The sequence below is a fragment of the Excalfactoria chinensis genome, chromosome Z (assembly GCF_039878825.1).
Source record: "Excalfactoria chinensis isolate bCotChi1 chromosome Z, bCotChi1.hap2, whole genome shotgun sequence".
NCBI classification, from domain to species: domain Eukaryota; kingdom Metazoa; phylum Chordata; class Aves; order Galliformes; family Phasianidae; genus Excalfactoria; species Excalfactoria chinensis.
Genome location: NC_092857.1, coordinates 34,809,820 through 34,827,306, shown reverse-complemented (window position 1 = coordinate 34,827,306; position 17,487 = coordinate 34,809,820). Strand labels below are relative to the sequence as shown.

At 43.2% G+C, this 17,487-nt stretch overlaps 1 protein-coding gene across 1 annotated transcript; it reads left to right on the top strand.

Annotated features, from left to right (window-relative positions):
- Window positions 1-62: 62 nt before the first annotated feature.
- CZH9orf40 (chromosome Z C9orf40 homolog) lies at window positions 63-4,003 on the top strand. The gene is made up of 2 exons (XM_072359828.1): window positions 63-483; window positions 2,272-4,003. The coding sequence occupies exons 1-2, from the start codon at window positions 160-162 to the stop codon at window positions 2,425-2,427; spliced, it is 480 nt and encodes a 159-aa protein (XP_072215929.1). The 5' UTR covers window positions 63-159; the 3' UTR covers window positions 2,428-4,003.
- Window positions 4,004-17,487: the final 13,484 nt, after the last annotated feature.

Below are 17,487 nucleotides of genomic sequence, written 5' to 3'. Positions count from 1 at the left end.
CGGGGCGGGGCCCCACGGCGGCGTGGTCTCGTCTCGTCCCGCCCCACGCGGGCGGCGGGGAAGCGGCGGCGGCGCGCATGCGCGTTCGGCGAGCGGTGGTGGTGCGTTCGCCGCCCGGAGCGTTGCGTTCCGCGGGATCTCCGCGCCCGGCACACCCCCATGGCCAAGCGGCGCGCGGAACCGCTGGTCTGTTACGCGCCCTTCAAGCGGCTCCTGCGGGAGCCGCCGCCTCTCCGCAACGCCCTGCCCGAGCGCCGCCCGCGGAACGAGGCGGCGGGCGCCGGCTCCGCCGCCAAGCGGAAGCTGGAGGAGGCCGAGGCGCCTCCGGGAAAGCGTCCCGGGCTGCGGGGCGGCAGTCCTCGCGGGGAGCAGGGCGATGCGGCGGGCAGGCGACGGCGGCGGGGCGAGACCGCGGCGTCCCAGCACGAGCGGACGGCGGAAGGAAGCGACGGCAGGCGGGGCGAGGAGCCGGCGGCCGCCCCGGTAACGGCGCGGGGAGCGGGGCGGGGCGGGAGGTGCTGCTTCGCAGCCTGGGGCCTCACGCGGAGGCGCTCCGGCACGGCGCTGCAGGCCCCGCAGAGCCACGTGCCCGCGGGCGGCACGCCGTGCGCGGCCGATGGCTCCTTTGGGCTCCTGGTCGTGTATTTTCTGAAGCTAAGAAAGCGGTGTTGTCTTTCAGAAAGGCTGGGACCTTTCTGCAGTAGGAAGGCTGGGGAGAAGCGCTTGCCTGTGTTTACTCTGTCTTCAGTCATATCCCCGTCCAAAAGCGAGGAGGAAGTTTGAAGGTAGTGCCTCGCACAAGTGACAGCCCGGCTGCCCAGACGGTGTTCAACTGAGCGGTGTTGAACAATGGAGCGGGATGGCCTGCCTCTTCTGGCCGCCTTCTGTGCAGTAGCATAGTAGACAACATGTGGTTCTAGGAAGGTTTTAGCTTCTTAAAAGTAACACCTGCATAGAGGTCTGCAGCATGTAAACTCACGCGGACCTTTCAGATGAAAGCAAAGAATTGGATTTGGTGGCCTTATGGTGGCGGGTCTGGTAGGATGGAGGGACGTCAGGCCCATTCTCAGGTTGATCCTTTGGTTGTACAGCACCGCACCGTGACTTGTAAAGACAGCTTTTCAGTGGTCTGTGTGGACAGGGCAAGGGTAAACAGTCATAAACTGGAGCATAGAAAGTGCTACTCCAGTATGTGAAGGAACTTCTTCACAGTGAGGGTGACAGAGCACTGGAACAGGCTGCCCAGGGAGGCTGTGAGGCCTCCTCTGGAGATACTTGAGACCCACCTGGATGCCTAACTGTGCAGCCTGCTGTAGGGGCCTGCTTTGGCAGGGGGGTTGGACTTGATCTCTAGAGGTCCCTTCCAACTCCTATAATTCTGTGATTTGTGACTTCTTTTACCTCAGGGTATTTCTTTTTGTCTGCTTTTTCTGGTGCGCTGTAGAACTGAGGCATGAAGGAAGTGAGGGAAAAATTACGCTATACAAGTATGGCAGATGCTTGTATACTTTGCTATATAAAATATTTTAAAAAAAAAGATTAACAAATACAAACTGGAGTTCACAGTAGGCTTGTATTCCAATGAGTAGAGGAATGTTTTTTTTTAGAGGGAAAGTATCGTGAGTTTATCCACTTAATTTTTTAAATTTAGTTTAAAAAAGGCATGGTTATTCTGGTGGCTGAGAAGGGTTATGGGCAGTGCTTACTGGAATTTATTGGCTATTACGTTATCAGTTACAGAGTCAGCAGACAGAGCATGAATTTGCTCAAGAGCCATCTCAAAGCAGGTGTACCAGTTCAGTTGCTGAGCCGCTTTTTTCAGCGCTTGTTTATGCTGAGACATTTAACATAATGCCTTAACAGTTCCAGTTACAAGTTAATAAAAGCGTTTATTGCTTTCGTATACCAAAGGAAAGTGCCTGCTTAAGATGTAAGGAGTTGCTTGAGAATTCCTTTTTTTCACTTCCTACCTATATAACTAATATGGATACATGCATGGGTTGGCCGCCCAGTCTGTAGATTTTATTCTGTGGTTCAGGATATAAAGTTAGAAACTAACTCTGCTTTCCAACAGAGATTTTTAAAAGTTTTGGGGTTTTTTTTTCTTTCTATTGAAAGATTGCCAGTTGAAGAAATTGATGAGATCACGGAGATGTTTCCCAGAAGTGATGCAGTAGTTGAGTACTTGACAGAAGTTATTTGCTTAATTGATTAATGTGATGTATATTAATATTTTGTTGCCTTTCTTTTTCTTTTTTTCTCTTTTCAAAGCAAGAAGAATTCAATCAGTATAACTCATTCCTTTATTGGAGAGCACCATTGCTTACAATTGATTTATCTGATATTCAGAGCCTGCATGGAGAGACTACATCTGCCAATAAAACTCCTTCAAGGACTGATACCATGGAGACTGAGATGGAGACCTGATCGGTTCTTTCACAGTTGTGCATCTACTTGCAGGAAGCTCGTTTCTGTTTGGATTCAGTTTTTCCTGTGTGGGAGAAAAATCAACGTGCTTCAGTTTTCACGAAGAAACAGTGTTATATCAATCTGAAAAGGCAAATCAGAGCTGTCAGGTTGGTGGAATCATCACTATTAGGTACTGCTAGCTGGCTGGAGATGTGAACTTATTGATTCTGTGTGGAGGAGGCTGTGTTTGTCTGGCATGAAGGCCTGAATTCATGGAAGCAAGGTAGAAGAAAATGACAGAAAATTAGTTAACTTCTGAATGTAGTTGTAAGAAATAGTTGGATAAGTTACACACGGAAAGGAAATGGAAAACAATTTAGCCTGTTCTGAACAAAAAGTGTAACTGTTGTACCAGAATATGAAATTCTTTATTGTAAAGCACAGAAACTTAGTCTTTTTCAGTGGGTTTGGTTTTTGGTTTTTTGTTTGGTTTTTTTTTTTTGGTGTGATAGCTAAGCCAAAAGAAAATGTAAGTCCACCAAAACCAGACAAAACATTCCCTTTTCTATGCAAACCAAAAATGAGTGCGTTGGGGATGGGAAGGGGAAAGGGGATCTATTTTATAAGCTGCCGGTGTTGTGAATGATTACAGTCTTCTTGTGATCACTCAAAGCAGCTCGCCTCTAGATTTTTTTTTTTTTTTCATCTGTTCTTAAGTTAATGATTTTCTTACTCTTTGTGAAATTGAACTACTTGGTAATGTGGAAATAGCAGCTGTGTGCAGGGTCATGAAAGGTTAATACAGTATGAATTGTGTACCTAGTTGACTGAGGTTTAGTTTTTTTGCAGATGTTGTGGATGTTGAAGAAACTTTTTTTTTTTTACAGCAGTTCAGTTTGTGGGCTTTATTGTTTTGTTTGGTGTGAAATATGATTGTAATGTGCTTTTTTGTAATTTATTTACAAGCTAAAAGTACAATTAGAAATACATGTCTTCAGTAATAGGTTGAAATTTAAAGTTGTATTAGCAGCCTGTTGGGCTTGCGAGTGTGACTTGTTTTTAGGTGAGTTTGTCATATTTTTGCTGGAATCATCTTAAAACAAGGAGAACTCTTTTTACTAATGTGTTTGTTAATGGTCAATAAAATTTTTCCTGTGCGCGTTTGAAAGCCTTGGGACTGTTACTGTTTGAAGCTCCTGACTTTTCTTAAGATTCTTTCTGTAACTTGGTTGTTTTATTTATTCAGTGTCTTCATTTAAAAAGAGGCGCCTTGTCCACCTTCTTAGTGAACAGCTCAAGACTTCTTTTTCAGCGTCTGTACTGTACAATGTTTTTATCGTCAGGGTCCCCTGGTGCCTGCAGAAGAGGCTTGCTAAATTGGGTGTTCCATGGTGCTTGTTCAGATGTGCTTCTAATCACATCAGCGAGATACACGTTTAAAACAGTATTAATATTAAGCATGCATTTTAATGTTACATTAAGTCCAAATCTGGTTCTCTTAGGAGATGCTTTGAAAATGTCTTTAAAAACCTAATAGATTTCTGTCAAGAATGGAACCATTATTGTGTACTATAAACGAAGTATATTAGAAAGGAAATAATTTTTTTTGTTTGTTTTATTTATTCATTTGTTTTTAACACTAGTGTACTGCCTTCCTATATTTGCAGTCTATCTGATATTTCACAGCATTCATTATTTCTCAGGATCCACTATTTTGCATTACTAATTAGTATTTATGCAGGTACACTTAGCTCGCCCTGAAAATGATGCCTCCTATTTATTTCTGTGGAAACGACGACAGATTCCAGCCATGAGTAAGAGCCTTCATGCCATGCTTACAGAAATGGCCATCTGGAGCAGGGTTTGTCTTACATGTTGCTGTCACCACTGCTGAAACACACTGCCTAACACCTCCCTATAGTGACACATCTGCTGTTTGGTCTCCAGATGGAGGCCCAGGGTAATGCCTGAATATGTGCAGTTCTGGTCTGAGGGATCACCAACCAACAGGCTGTGATGTTAGCAAGAAGTGACTGTGACCTTGCTGACCATCACTTCATAAATCCAGGTGCTGGCTGAGCCCAGTGTAGTTGAGTGCCTGCACTCCAGTCAAGCAGACTGTGAGACTTGGACCAGTGAACAAGGCTTTGGTTGGGTTGTCCTGTGGTTCTGCTGACAGCAGTTGTTGGTGCCCATCCCACAGCATCAACAGTTTCCCTTAGTCGTGCCTGGCTCAAACAGCTGGGACCCTGCAGGGTGTACTTGCAGCAGTGGAGATGAGTGGTATGGGGAGGGCGTAAAGCCCAGGATGGTTGGTGTGGAGCAGGAGCTGGGAGGGTTTGCTGCTGGGAAACTGGGATGTCACTGCTGCCTGCTTTGAAGATACGGTGTGACCGCAGCCTCTCTTGCAGTTTGTGACAGCTCCTGCCTGTTGAAGCACCAGTGAGGGAGCAGCTTCCTGACTTCACTTCTCCCCCAGGGCCATGAAGGTGGCATCTGACTGGACCTGTCAGTGGGCACAGTTGGGATGATATCACTTGCATGACCCCGTTTCCAGCAGCTTTGCTGTGGCTGTGTGTTCTGGTGGGAAAAGAAATGGAGTTGTTCTATATGCAGGCACCAGATCAGGACCAACTGATTCTTGATGAGATAGCACAATGATTACCAGTAGTGTCCTGTCCTGCAACCCACACCATGCTCAGATTCTGAACTGCAGAATGACCGTGGGTCTGCTGGTGTTTGTTGCTTCTGAGCACAGCACAGCACAGCTAGAGATCCGTGGTCAGTGGGACCACTGGGATGCCTGTGTTGAGGAGCACAGGAAGACAGCTTCACAGTCACTCCCCTCCACATTCTATCACAAGCCTTCTGCCCCTGGCCTCGGCCACACTGCCAGACTTGCATGCCCCAGTGCTAAGGGGCTCCCCAGCATCCTTTATGGGCATCCAAGGCACACCACCACCACCATTGTGTTCTCAGAGGAGCTGCAAGAAGAGCTGGGGCAGTTGGTGGCAGTGGCCCCCTCCATCCAGGGTAGAGACCACTTGTTTGGCAACCCTGCTGCCCATCAAAGAGGAAGGCACCTCTTTCACTATATTGAAAGGAATACTTTTTCTTAACAACTGAAATAATACTTTGAAATCTAGAGTCCAAAAATCATCATATTGTTAAGTATGTTAAACATGTTACAGAGAAAGGTGATCGCAAGCTTGGAGTCTAAATGCTTCTACTAGATTGATCACATCTCAGTTTTTCCTTAAAGTAAACAGGGCTCATCAGATTAATTATTAGAACAGGAAGGAACAGGAGATTATTTCAAAGCTGAAGCATGAGTTATCTTCACCAGACATGCCACGGTAACTGAAATTACCCTACCAGAGCAGATGCCATGCTTCAGAGTGCTCCTCCATTGTTGTCTGTCATACAGCAGCAGCAAAATGTAACAGGATATTGGCAGGAAGATTAGCCTCTAATGCCATGCCAACATCCGCCTCTGGATTCATAGGCTAACATAATAAAATAGGAGGCATTACTTTTGGAGCAGCCCTTCTACTATAGTCTTTTAATTTATAATCTGTTGAAACTTCATATACAGTAAATGCATCCCAGTAGTAGATTGAGTGTTAATGTTAAAATCCATCTCTAATTTGCCCTTATATTTAAAGAACAGATTTTATGATTGCCTTTAATGTACATATTTCTGCTCCTGAAAACAAAGAAGTCCGTTACAAAAATTGAGCTTGCATAATGCTGTAGTTTGTATATTTCCTTAATTTACAATTATGCTGCAGGCTAGCACTTTCCTCTCACTTTGTTCCATTCCTGGGCTCTGGGTTATGGAGTGGAATGTTACAGGTACTTTCAGTGCAGTTGCTGATTCATTTTTTCCATTCATCTGTTTCCAAGTAGCCTTGGAAAAGCTTTTGAAATGAGACTGAGATTGTAGGTTAAATACAAGGCTGGGCAAGGTGAGAGTGTGGTCAAATTACATAACCTTTGCATTAGAGCTGCCAGAAGGCACAATCAAGAGGCATCTTTACCAAACATCTCAATGTCTTCAGATAGCTTGTGTCACTGTGGACCACCACAACACTGATCTTGAATTCTGTCGGTGTTCTTCAAGACAGCTGTGGTTCGGGTGAACCATCAACTATAAGTAAACCTACAATCTTTTAATCTACACGGTTGTTGAAATGAAACAAAAGTTTTTGTCTAATTAATGAGCACAAGGAAATCTGAAGGCAACTCATGAGAAGTATAACATTTACCAGTTGAAAGTCTTTGCTTGATTTGTTCACATTCGGAAGAAATCTGTCTATATTCTCTCAGAGTACCTGGGAGTTTCCTCTATTTTTTTTCCCCTCTCTAAAGTGAAAGGAACCAATTTTCGAAAGAGCAAGAAAATATATGATGTAATTACAGAGATCATACAGAGATCTCTGTGGTAAGCTGGGTAAGCATTGCAAATGGAGCAGCACAATTAGGATATGGGAATGCTAATAAGAACCAGGTACAGGTACATTGCTGTTTGAACCTCTGCTGAAGTATTTTTCATTCCAGCAAGGTCATATTAGCAGCATGTCCGCCTATGTAAGTTCTGTGTCTCATTCTAAACTTAATGCATCTTTTAAGAGGTTTGCCTTGTGTTACATGAAGGCTGGCATTTGCTTGTATGTGCTGAGGTTTTTATGGCTCCTTAGATAAGCCTCCAGGAGAAGGTTGAAGGTCAGTCCAAATTAGGTGAGTGCAGAACTGCTATGAAGAGTAGAGTAAGAGCAGGCAGGCAGCAGAGCAATGACATGAAGCAATATTTTCATACTAGTGTCTCCATCTTCAGCATAAACAACATTAACAATAACTTGAACATGGTTATTGACGGTATATTTATTAGTTTTCTCATTGTTTTGGCAGTTAACTGCTTCATGTTTTTTGCTTCATGTCTTGCTGGCATGATTAATAATTTAATGGACTTTAAAGAGTGTACACATATATGCAGGTGGTTGAAAAACCTTAGTGAGGAACAGAAGAGTACAAATGCATATTTCCAAGTGGCATGAAAGATAGTATGTCTAGTATTTGGTGGCTAGATCTGCTCATGGCAGATTCACTGTGGGGAATTCACTTGCATTTTTCTGAAAGTACCTGCTGATAGTTGGGGTAAGAGATGTTAGTCTGCATAGGCTAAGTGTTACCGCGCTTAGAGTTCAAAGATGCATTTCAAAATTGCTCTTAGGGTTGGCCAGGCTTAGTTTTTTCCATGCCTACCTTCATTTATAACCTTGACTCTAGGTGGCAATAGATGAACACAGTAAACTACAGTGATCTGGAAAATGTTTTGGGTATGCTTTTGTTCTGAACTACGGCTAAGAATTCAAGCAGTGACATCATGAATGCTAATCATTTCCTGACCATGATACATAAATAAAGCACATCAAGCCACGAGTTCCTGATCACAAGGTGACAAAAAGTCTTCAGCATAATTATAGTAAAAACATTTTCTCAAGAGTTTTTGGTTCATCTCTTCTTTATAGCTTCCTTCTTCCCCACCCCACCAAAAAAAAACCCGACCAATTTAAACACATGGGAATTTGTTGCCATTGCTCCTTAACGCTGCTTCTGTTGGTTGTAACTGGAAAGCAAGCTTCTTCTGATTGCAAGTTGGCCCCGTGGGCTGAAGGCTGCTTGAAATGTGTTCGTTAAACATGGGGAAGAAGGAGGTAAGTACGCTAACTCTGGAGAATATAACTCATGCAGTAGTATTTACAATGTTAGCATATAGGTAACAGCACGTTGGAAATGCGCGGGGGAAATACCAGAGGATTTTTCTAGCTGTCCTATTAGAAGGCTGTCTGTTTAAAATCCTTACTTCAAACCTTACATAGAAGAGATTTTGATGCAGCAAACAGTGCATTTTAATTACTGGTGTTACATTTGTAAGCAAACTTATTAGTATGTTTTAAACACTCTTGTTCAAATATTACAGCACCCTTCTGGACCAGTAGTGACTTTCTGCTAGTCACTTCTAAGGACTTAAAAAGTTATTCTTTTTCTCTTAAGGACACGCAGTAATGAAAAAATATATTATTTTAGGGATAAAATGCTAAAAAAAAAAAGCTAAAATTTTTTGCTGCTTACTTAAAAGAATGTGAGTGGTTTGTGCTCAGCTGGAATATGACAAAAAAGGTGGCTTATCAAATATGGGAGAACCAAGTAAAGAAAACAGTACTGTACTACCTTCAATAAACTTCATATCAGAGTAAAGAATTCTTATTTATGCTAAAATATGAATAGGTATGAGCAACTTCTCTCTGTTTCCTTGCACGGGTGAATTTTGTAGTCTACTGCTCCCTGCTCTAATTAAATAGGATCATGATTAATTCCGTAGAATCTACTCTGAAGTATCAAATGTGTTCTCTCTGCAGTCTGATGCCATAAAAAGTGCTTATTTCCTTTCAGTGCTCCCACCTGTAGAACATGAAGCGTATTGTTTTTATTTTCCTTTATGTTCTGCATTCTGACAGCTCTAACACAAAGTTCATGTAATCTGAGCACCATTTTAAACAAATTAGATTTGCTCCTTATTGCATGAAAAGCATCTAGTATGTGAGAACTACCATGGCAATAAGCTACCAAAATCCTATACTTTCATGATTCTCAGCTGTAAATTTCAATGTTTTTTGATCAAATAATTACAAAATGTTGCATGCTCCTTAATAGTTACTGTTTTTGTGCTTTTATCTGTTTAGAATTAGAGAAACCTGTCCAAAACCAGAGAAGTACACTTCAGACATACCTCTATGTTTCCCAGTATATACTGTGCAAATTAAGAGACACGCGTGATAGAGGAGGGAAAAATACTACAGTTTCTCACAGATTAAATGGAAGCCGCAAAATAATTCTGAAGTGTGATTCCAAACCGTAGGTTGATATGAGATGGAAGAGAATGGCTAACAGGCAAAAATTTTTATGCTTTGGACATTGAAAGTTAAATCAGTAAATATAAAACAGGCTTAATTTTTATGACATGGCAAGGCTCCAAAGCGGAATTAAAATGGTTTCAGTCCCCAAAATATGCATTTATTTTTTTTTTTTCTCTCTTATGAGTCCATACATACAGCATGTGCGTGCTGAAAGTGTTTTTAAAGAAAACTTGGTCTGCCGTGTTCCTTTGCATCAAACAAGCAGGTAGTGAGAGTGCCTGTTTTGAGCTGGTTTTGTGCCATCAGATAACATAAAAGGCAGAATGGGCTCCCCAACACCCTTCATTTCACCCAGCACCCTGCATTTCAATGCATTTCTTCCTCCTTTTCTGTCAGAGCTCCTCTGTTCACAGCATGTATGTAAGTAAAAAACAAATTATAAGACCATGCCTCCTAGGCTGCTCAGCTTTTCCAAGGAAATTTGGATTTTATTTTATATTTTTATCTAACTTTTTAACTTTAAATGTAAAAATACATAAGGTATTTTCATATGAGGTAAGCACTTACGAGGGTGATTTCTGTGACTTTTAGAACTACCATTTAAAAGCAGAATATAACAATTAGCCAGTACTTTGGTATAAAAATAATATAACTTCAGAAAGGGGTGCCTGTACCAGACAAGAAATCACCCCAAATCTTGATAATCTGCGGAATAAAAGTAAACATACTTACTCTGCTTTCCTCTTAGAAGGTGAAACTGTCGAGCAATCAGCAACAGATCAGTTAGACAGACTCAACATTGATGATATGCTGTTTTTCTCTTATGTAGCACTTACTAGCTTCTCAAAGCAGTGCAAAAGCAGTAACAATCATCTCAGAGCCCTGCCTAACTGGTACAAGTATCTCTGTATTTTTAAGTGAGACTGCTGCCAACTGTTTACTGCTTGCTGCTCCCAGCAGAGTGGTCCAAGCAATGGCCTGCAGACCAGGACCAGCTTCAGCAGTTCTGTGTGGTCACTGGCCTCTTGTGCCATGGCTGTGACTGATGGGGAGACACTGCCTAGTAAACCGAGTTTCTAAAACACTTCCACTGAAAATGAATACAGCTGCCTGTGAAAACCAACAGTGAAGTTGGAATTACTTGCAGAGCAGTCAGCACTTGTGTCTTGAAAGCACAGTATCAGGTGCACTGTGGAGGTGTCCTCAGCTGGCATCTGGCCTCCAGCAATTGCGACTTGCCTGGGACAATACTACTCTCTGTAAATCAGCCCATGGCTTCAACTTCTGCTCAGATTATGCCACTTAAACACTGAGTACACTCAGGTGCACTCAGAGTGCATCATGTTTGACTCTTGCCTCCAGTCATGAGTCACTAAAGGACAGAGTTCTTTCTTTGAAGTGGTTATCTGATGCCCCCTGTACTCTCATTCTGTTTAACCCTTGATTTTTAAGTAAATAGGTTTAGATTACTTTAAAATAAGGAGATTGTGGAGACTAGATTTTTTTTTTTTTTTTTTTTTTTTTTTTCCTCCAGCCTGAAGCAGGAAGTTTTTTGTGCTCTCTTCTCTAAAGCTTTATTGCTTTAGAAATTTTTGCTTTGGTACATCGCTGAGTGCCAACACAAATCTCTACCCCATCAGCTATCTTCTCTACAAGCCCTGTGAGGTAAACTGATTATATCTAGTATGAAAAAGATGGAGAATGAGATTTTGAAAATTGTTTAAAGAGGAAGATTTGGAAGTCCTTGGGTCATAGCTGAAGAAAGTCTCAGAGAATCCTTATGACTGTGTTTGACACAGGCAAGGGAGACAGCAAGTCAGAATTCACATTCTCTAGGAGTTCTCAAAAAAGCAAGATGTTTGAAAAACCTGTTAACTAAGCTGATGAATGCAAGGAATGACAGAGAAAACTGAAGAGAAGAATCACAGAATCACAGAATCACAGAATTGTAGGGGTTGGAAGGGACATCCAGAGATCATTGCGTCCACCCCCCCTGCCAAAGCAGGTTCCCTACACCACGTCACACAGGTAGGCGTCCAGGCGGGTCTTGAATATCTCCAGAGAAGGAGACTCCACAACCTCCCTGGGCAGCCTGTTCCAGTGCTCCGTCACCATCACCGTAAAGAAGTTCTTGTGCACATTCGTGTGGAACTTCCTATGCTCCAGTTTCTGTCTGTTTTCCCTTGTTCTGTCTCCACACACTGTTGAGAAAAGTCTGGCCTGTCCGCTCTGTCCCCCACACCTCAGATACTTATAGACCTGGATCAGGTTCCTTCTCAGCCTTCTTTTCTCAAGGCTAAACAGTCCCAGTTCACTTAGCCTTTCTTCATAGGGCAGATGCTCCAGGCCCTCCTTTATGGCCCTCCACCAGACTCTTTCCAAGAGATCCCTGTCTTTTTTTGCACTGGGGAGCCCAGAACTGGACACAGTACTCCAGACAAGGCCTTACCAGGGCAGAGTAGAGGGGGAGGATCACCTCCCTCGACCTGCTGGCCACGCTCTTTTTAATGCCATTGGCTCGTGGCCAACCTGTCATTCACCAGGACACCCAGGTCCCTCTCAGCAGAGCTCCTCCCCCAACAGCAGGTCATCCCCCAACCTGTACTGATGCATGCAATTATACCTCCCTAGGTGCAAGTCTCTACACTTGCTTTTGTTAAACCTTATCTGGTTTCTTACTGCCCAGCTCTCCAGCCTGACCAGGTCTCTCTGAATGGCACCACAGCCTTCAAGCGTGTCAGCCAATCCTCCCAACTTCGTATCATCAGCAGAGAGGAAGTGTCCCAGAACTATGAACTACTCTACAAAAAAGTTGAAACTTCGTATTCTTAGAAGCAGAGATTGTATTAGGGATCAAGGAAGGCTCCTTGGATACTTAGAAAATTCTATGGGGTTACTGTTGAGCTAAAAAACTTAGGAATCATCTCACAATGAGCTATGAACAGAGACAGAACTGGTTATCCTTTGATACTGCCATCGTTGTCTCTGTAATTGTGGGGAGGTCATAGTGAAGGTAGGATAATTCTCAAGAGATGGAAACTGCTGCCTCCTAAACAGACTCCTGCCGTGAGACTTCATAGGTCTCTTAGGAAAATTGAACAGATGAGACCAATGACACCATCTGAAATGTTATTTCTCAGTACCAGACAGTGACATCCTGGCTTAGGAAGCATTATGCTGGTTTTTATGGGCTTATCACTAGAAGCATCTATCATTACAATGAGAGAATGCTGTCACATTTTGTTCTTCCTTAGGTTTGCACTGACTTCAAAGGTATTTACAGAATTTGTCTGGGGAGAACTTGTGGTTGGGTAGTTTATGTGCATGACCATCAAGCTGACAAAACATAGCTCACTACATGCCTGTCTACTTGCAGATCCTAACAACTCTTCTTTTGTTCCCAAATAGAATAAGTTCTTCAGACAGTCTTACTTTGAATAATTCTTCATTCAAATACAGAGATGTCTGAACTATCATAAAACAGCTTGAGGCATGCTTAGGTACCACTAACTACTTGTTGCAACCACTGAGTGGTCTGACTGAGTAAACATCATGGACTCCACCAACACATGACAAACTGCCTGTGTACGATTCAATATTCAAGGTCATTATTTTTCTTAACTTACTGAAGCACAAGTATCATGTGAACTGATACCTAATGAACATTTATACAACTGCTTGAGTTCTATCATCCTTAATTTGAATGCATGACAAAACATTTTATTCTTCATGAGGGAAACCATATTCTCCTTCCTGGAAAAGCTTTTGTTGATGAATAATGCTCCTCAGAAGACTTTAATGTCTTTATTAATGAGATAAATAGTGGGATCAAGTACACCCTCAGCAAGTTTGAGGAGGGCACCAAGCTGAGTGGTGCAGTTGGTATGACAGAAGGGTTGCCATCCAAAAGAACCGAGACAAGCTTGATAGGTGAGCACATGTGAACATCATGAAGCTTAACAAGACCAAGTGCAAGGTGTTGCAGCTGCATCTGGGCAATCTTAAACACAAATACGGGCTGGGCAGAGACTGGATGGAGAACCGCCCCATGGATATGGACTTGGGGGTACCAATGGATGAAAAACCAGACACAAGCCAGCAGTGCACACTGCCAGCCCAGAATGGCAACTGTATCCTATGCTACAGATTAGATATAAAGAGGAAAACTTTCACTATGCATGCGACAAGGCACTGTCATAGACTGCCCAGAGAAGCTGTAGATGCCCTGTCATTGGAGCCAGGTTGCATGGAACACTAGGCAATCTGATCTACTGGGAGGCAGCCCTACTCAAAGCAGTGGGTCTGGAACAACAACACTGGGATACAGTGGCAGCATGAGAGCAATTTTGCTACAATCAGATCTGGAATCATTACTGCATATTTACATACTCTGAAATAAGCAATAATTCATTACTTGAACTCAGTCCAATATGTTGCTTCTGCACCATAGAAGTTGAAGGGGAAGACCAAGACAAGTTATTCTGTTCTTTTGTAGTACGGAATCTGCATGATAAATTCTGTACTATATTGACAAACAGCCCTATTTCTGCTGCAGTACTGCTACACAGCATGATAAAGCAGTAGCGCAGCCATCATCTGATAAATATGCGCTCACTGTACTGGCTGCCAGCCACAGTGTTGGACTGTCTTACGAGTCTTCTTAATTTCTATCAGAAAATAAAAGAAATAAGCCTAATGGAAGGCTGATCTATTGATGAAGAAGTGAGACTGCAGGGTAAGAACTCTAGTAACAGTCTTTAGCAGTTTCATGCTGTGCTTTTCACTGCTCCATCAGTTCTTGAAGATCTACCAGTATGCTAAGAAAAGACAAAAATTGAAAACTTTCAGGTAGTCTCATTAAATTTGATGTTTTCAATGTGTGTTTGGAAATGACAAATCAGCAAAACTACTTAAGAAGTCCCCTCTTAAGTAGATTGGTTCTTAAAATGTAGATTATTTTTGGCTTTTTCATTCTAAAATCTTGATAATTCTTCAGTAGATCCTGTCTGATTAAGTACGGTTGATAGAAAACCTTTTTCACATTCTTGATGGATGGAAAGTATGATCTAATAGAACACACTGAATAGAATGGGCATGTGGGTGCTAATCCCTTTATTCCAGGCACCCCAAGAAAACAAGAGAAACAAGGCCATTTCTGTTTGGTGAAAGTTTCTGTTAGGCACATCATCCTCCTTCAAAATCTGTTTTTGGTAGAAGTTTCTTGGACTTTGAATAAAATGGAAGGTTCTGTATGAATTAATGCAGGCATACTTTGACAAGCATGTGTGTGCTTTCTTAGGGGCATGAAAAGTGGGAGATGTGAATTTTTGTCCCTAATGGGCATCCAGAATTGAGCTGGTGTCATTGCTGTTTTTTTAACACCTTGGATACTGGGAATATAGAATTCATGAAGTAAGAAGCGTAAAGAGTAGACAGGAAAGAAGTCCCTGATTGTACGGTAAGGCTGTAGAAATAGGTCTGGCTGTCTACAGTAGGACTGCAGGAGAATACATACTAGCAATTCTGATTTCTAGAGATAACAGTAGAAAGAGTAAATGTTAGTTCTGTGGACTTTGAAATCTTACAGTGTCTGTTATAAAACACATCACACGTATTCATATTTGTGAAGTGCTAGAGAAATTTGCAGCAGGGGAATTGGTTTGCACGCCTTTGCAGAACAGATTTCTAGATCTTCATATTAATTACAAATGATGAGACTTGATTCCAGATAAGACAGGATTTTTGTGCCTGAAAGAATACTCACACCTTAGAATTAAAAAAAAAAAAAAAAAAGCAGAGATCTGCTATTAAGAAAATGCTTGAAATCAGAGCAATATGAACACCTTACTGCATTCCAGTTAAAGTCCACTGTGGCATCTGCAGGTGCTGGCATACACATATCTCTGTTTTCTTACAAGGTTCAGATTCATACAAGGATGGGACCTGGTAATACTGGCTGATACGTTCATCTAATATGTCTATTAGAAGAACACTTCTTATTCCATTTAAAAACACTGGTGAAACTAGTAGAAGGAGCAGGAAGTTGCTACCCTGACTCAGGATTATATGTTTGCAAAAACTGAAAATAATTGAAAAAAGGTGGCAAGAAAAAGAAATAACTTGCTGTTTATCACCTGCTAAAATTTCCTGGAATTAAATGCAATGTAAGAAGTCTAAAGACAAAATAGAAACAATGCAAGAAGTATAAATGAATGTCATGCAGGGGCACATCTTATCCTTTTTGACTCTGAAAGAGCTGTTTATGTGAACCCACCACTAAGTTCAGCATCAAGGCCCCAAGGCACACTCTGGGGCTCAGCATGCATTTCTGCTAGGATTTACAGAGCTGTGCAGCCTGGGTACTCAACATGACCTGTGCATGCCCTTGAGGAAGGAGAAAACATGGTCTGAAGGCAGAGTTGTCCTGCAGGACAGGAGAGGATGACAAGCTTCAAGGCACCAAGGAGGAAGCTGAGATTGCCTGCTCAGGAAAACTGAAATGGAAAGACTGGAAAATGGAAAAGTAGATGGGAAATGCAGACAGCATTCAGAGACAGGTAATGAGGCTTACAATAAATTCAGTCACACAACTGACCAACTTAGAGCACAGAAAAGAGGCATGTTGGAAAAAATACAGGAGAATGGAAACAAATGGAGCTCAGAATAAAGGAAGAATAACCATGCCAGATGTGTTAGATCACATTAGGTACAGCCAGCTATAAGTGCCAGATCCTGCACTGGGTTAGGGCAATCCTTACTTCCAGCACTGTGTGGGTGATGAACTGGATGAGAGCAACCTTGCAGGGAAGCATTCAGAGAAACTGGTGGATGAAGGAGTGGCCAGCAGGGAGGGGGAAGTGAGGAGGCCTCATCTGGAATGCTGCATTCAGGTCTGGGGCCCACAACACAAGAGAGATGTGGAACTGCTGCAGTGGGTCCAGAGGAGGGCCGTGAAGATAATCAGAGGGTTGGAGCACTTCTCCTGTGAAAGCAGTCTAAGGGAGCTGGACTTGTTTAGCCTGAAAAAGAGAATGGGAGACCTTACCAAAGCCCTTCAGTGTATAAAGGGAGACTGTAAGTAAGATAGAGAGGGACTTATTACAGGGCCCGCAGTTACAGAACAAGGCGTAATGGTTTTAAACTAAAAGAGACATTTGGAGGAAATTCTTTACTCAGAGGGCAGTGAGGCATTGGCACAGCTGCCCACAGAAGCTGTGAATTTCCCATCCCTAGAGGTGTTCAAAGATGGGTTGGATGGGGCCCTGGGCAGCCTGAGCTGGTGGCGGTAGCTCTGCCTGAGGCAGAGAGGTTGGAACTGGAATGACTTTAGGATCCCTTCAGTCCCTACAAAGCTGTTCTGTGATTCAGATTGCTGTCAGATCTTGCTGTGGTGCAAGGGCCTTGGGCTTTGCTGTTTTGAAGGTCTCCAGCCCAGCAGAAGACAGTTGGTAACTGCTGAAGGTGTGCTGCGGTTTCTGCATTCATTTTTATTTGTCAGTGTAGAAAAAGTGGCACAAAGTTTTGTTACAAACCTGAGCATTCAAAAGTTTGGGTTTATATCCAACTGTCACCCCTCTGTGCGCAACCAGGGTTTAAAAACACACGGATAAATGCACTGGTTTTCTTGTACCGTGGCTGTTTTTTGTGGTCATGAGCCATAAAACAGGCACTTCTTCACCTGCTGCTTCTCAGCGTGATGGTTACATATGATTTAAGTCTCCATAATCCAAATGAGAATAAAAAGTTTCCACTTTGACTTTTCCATTAGGTTTACGATGACTGCTATAACTTCATCTCCCACCACGAACTTATTTTCACAACCCCCTAATAAATAACCACACAAAAAGCACCTCCAGTTTCAGGGGGGATAACCAAGGAGCGGACGAGCTGGAGCCACGCGCGTGTTGCCCGGGTCGCTCGACACGACGGGTCGGACCCGCGCAGATCCGGCCGGGATGGGACTGCGCTTTGCGGGACCTCGCCGGGCGGAGCGAGCGCTCCACGCCGACCATGCCGGAGGTGAAGGCCGGCGCCCCGGGTGCCGCCGCGCCCCGCAGAGGCGCCGCCCGCCTGCCCCTCTGCCGTGGGACGAGGATCGGCGGTGCCGCGCGAGCATGGCGGCGTGGCGGGACCTGCTCCTCTCTCAGCTCGGCCCCGT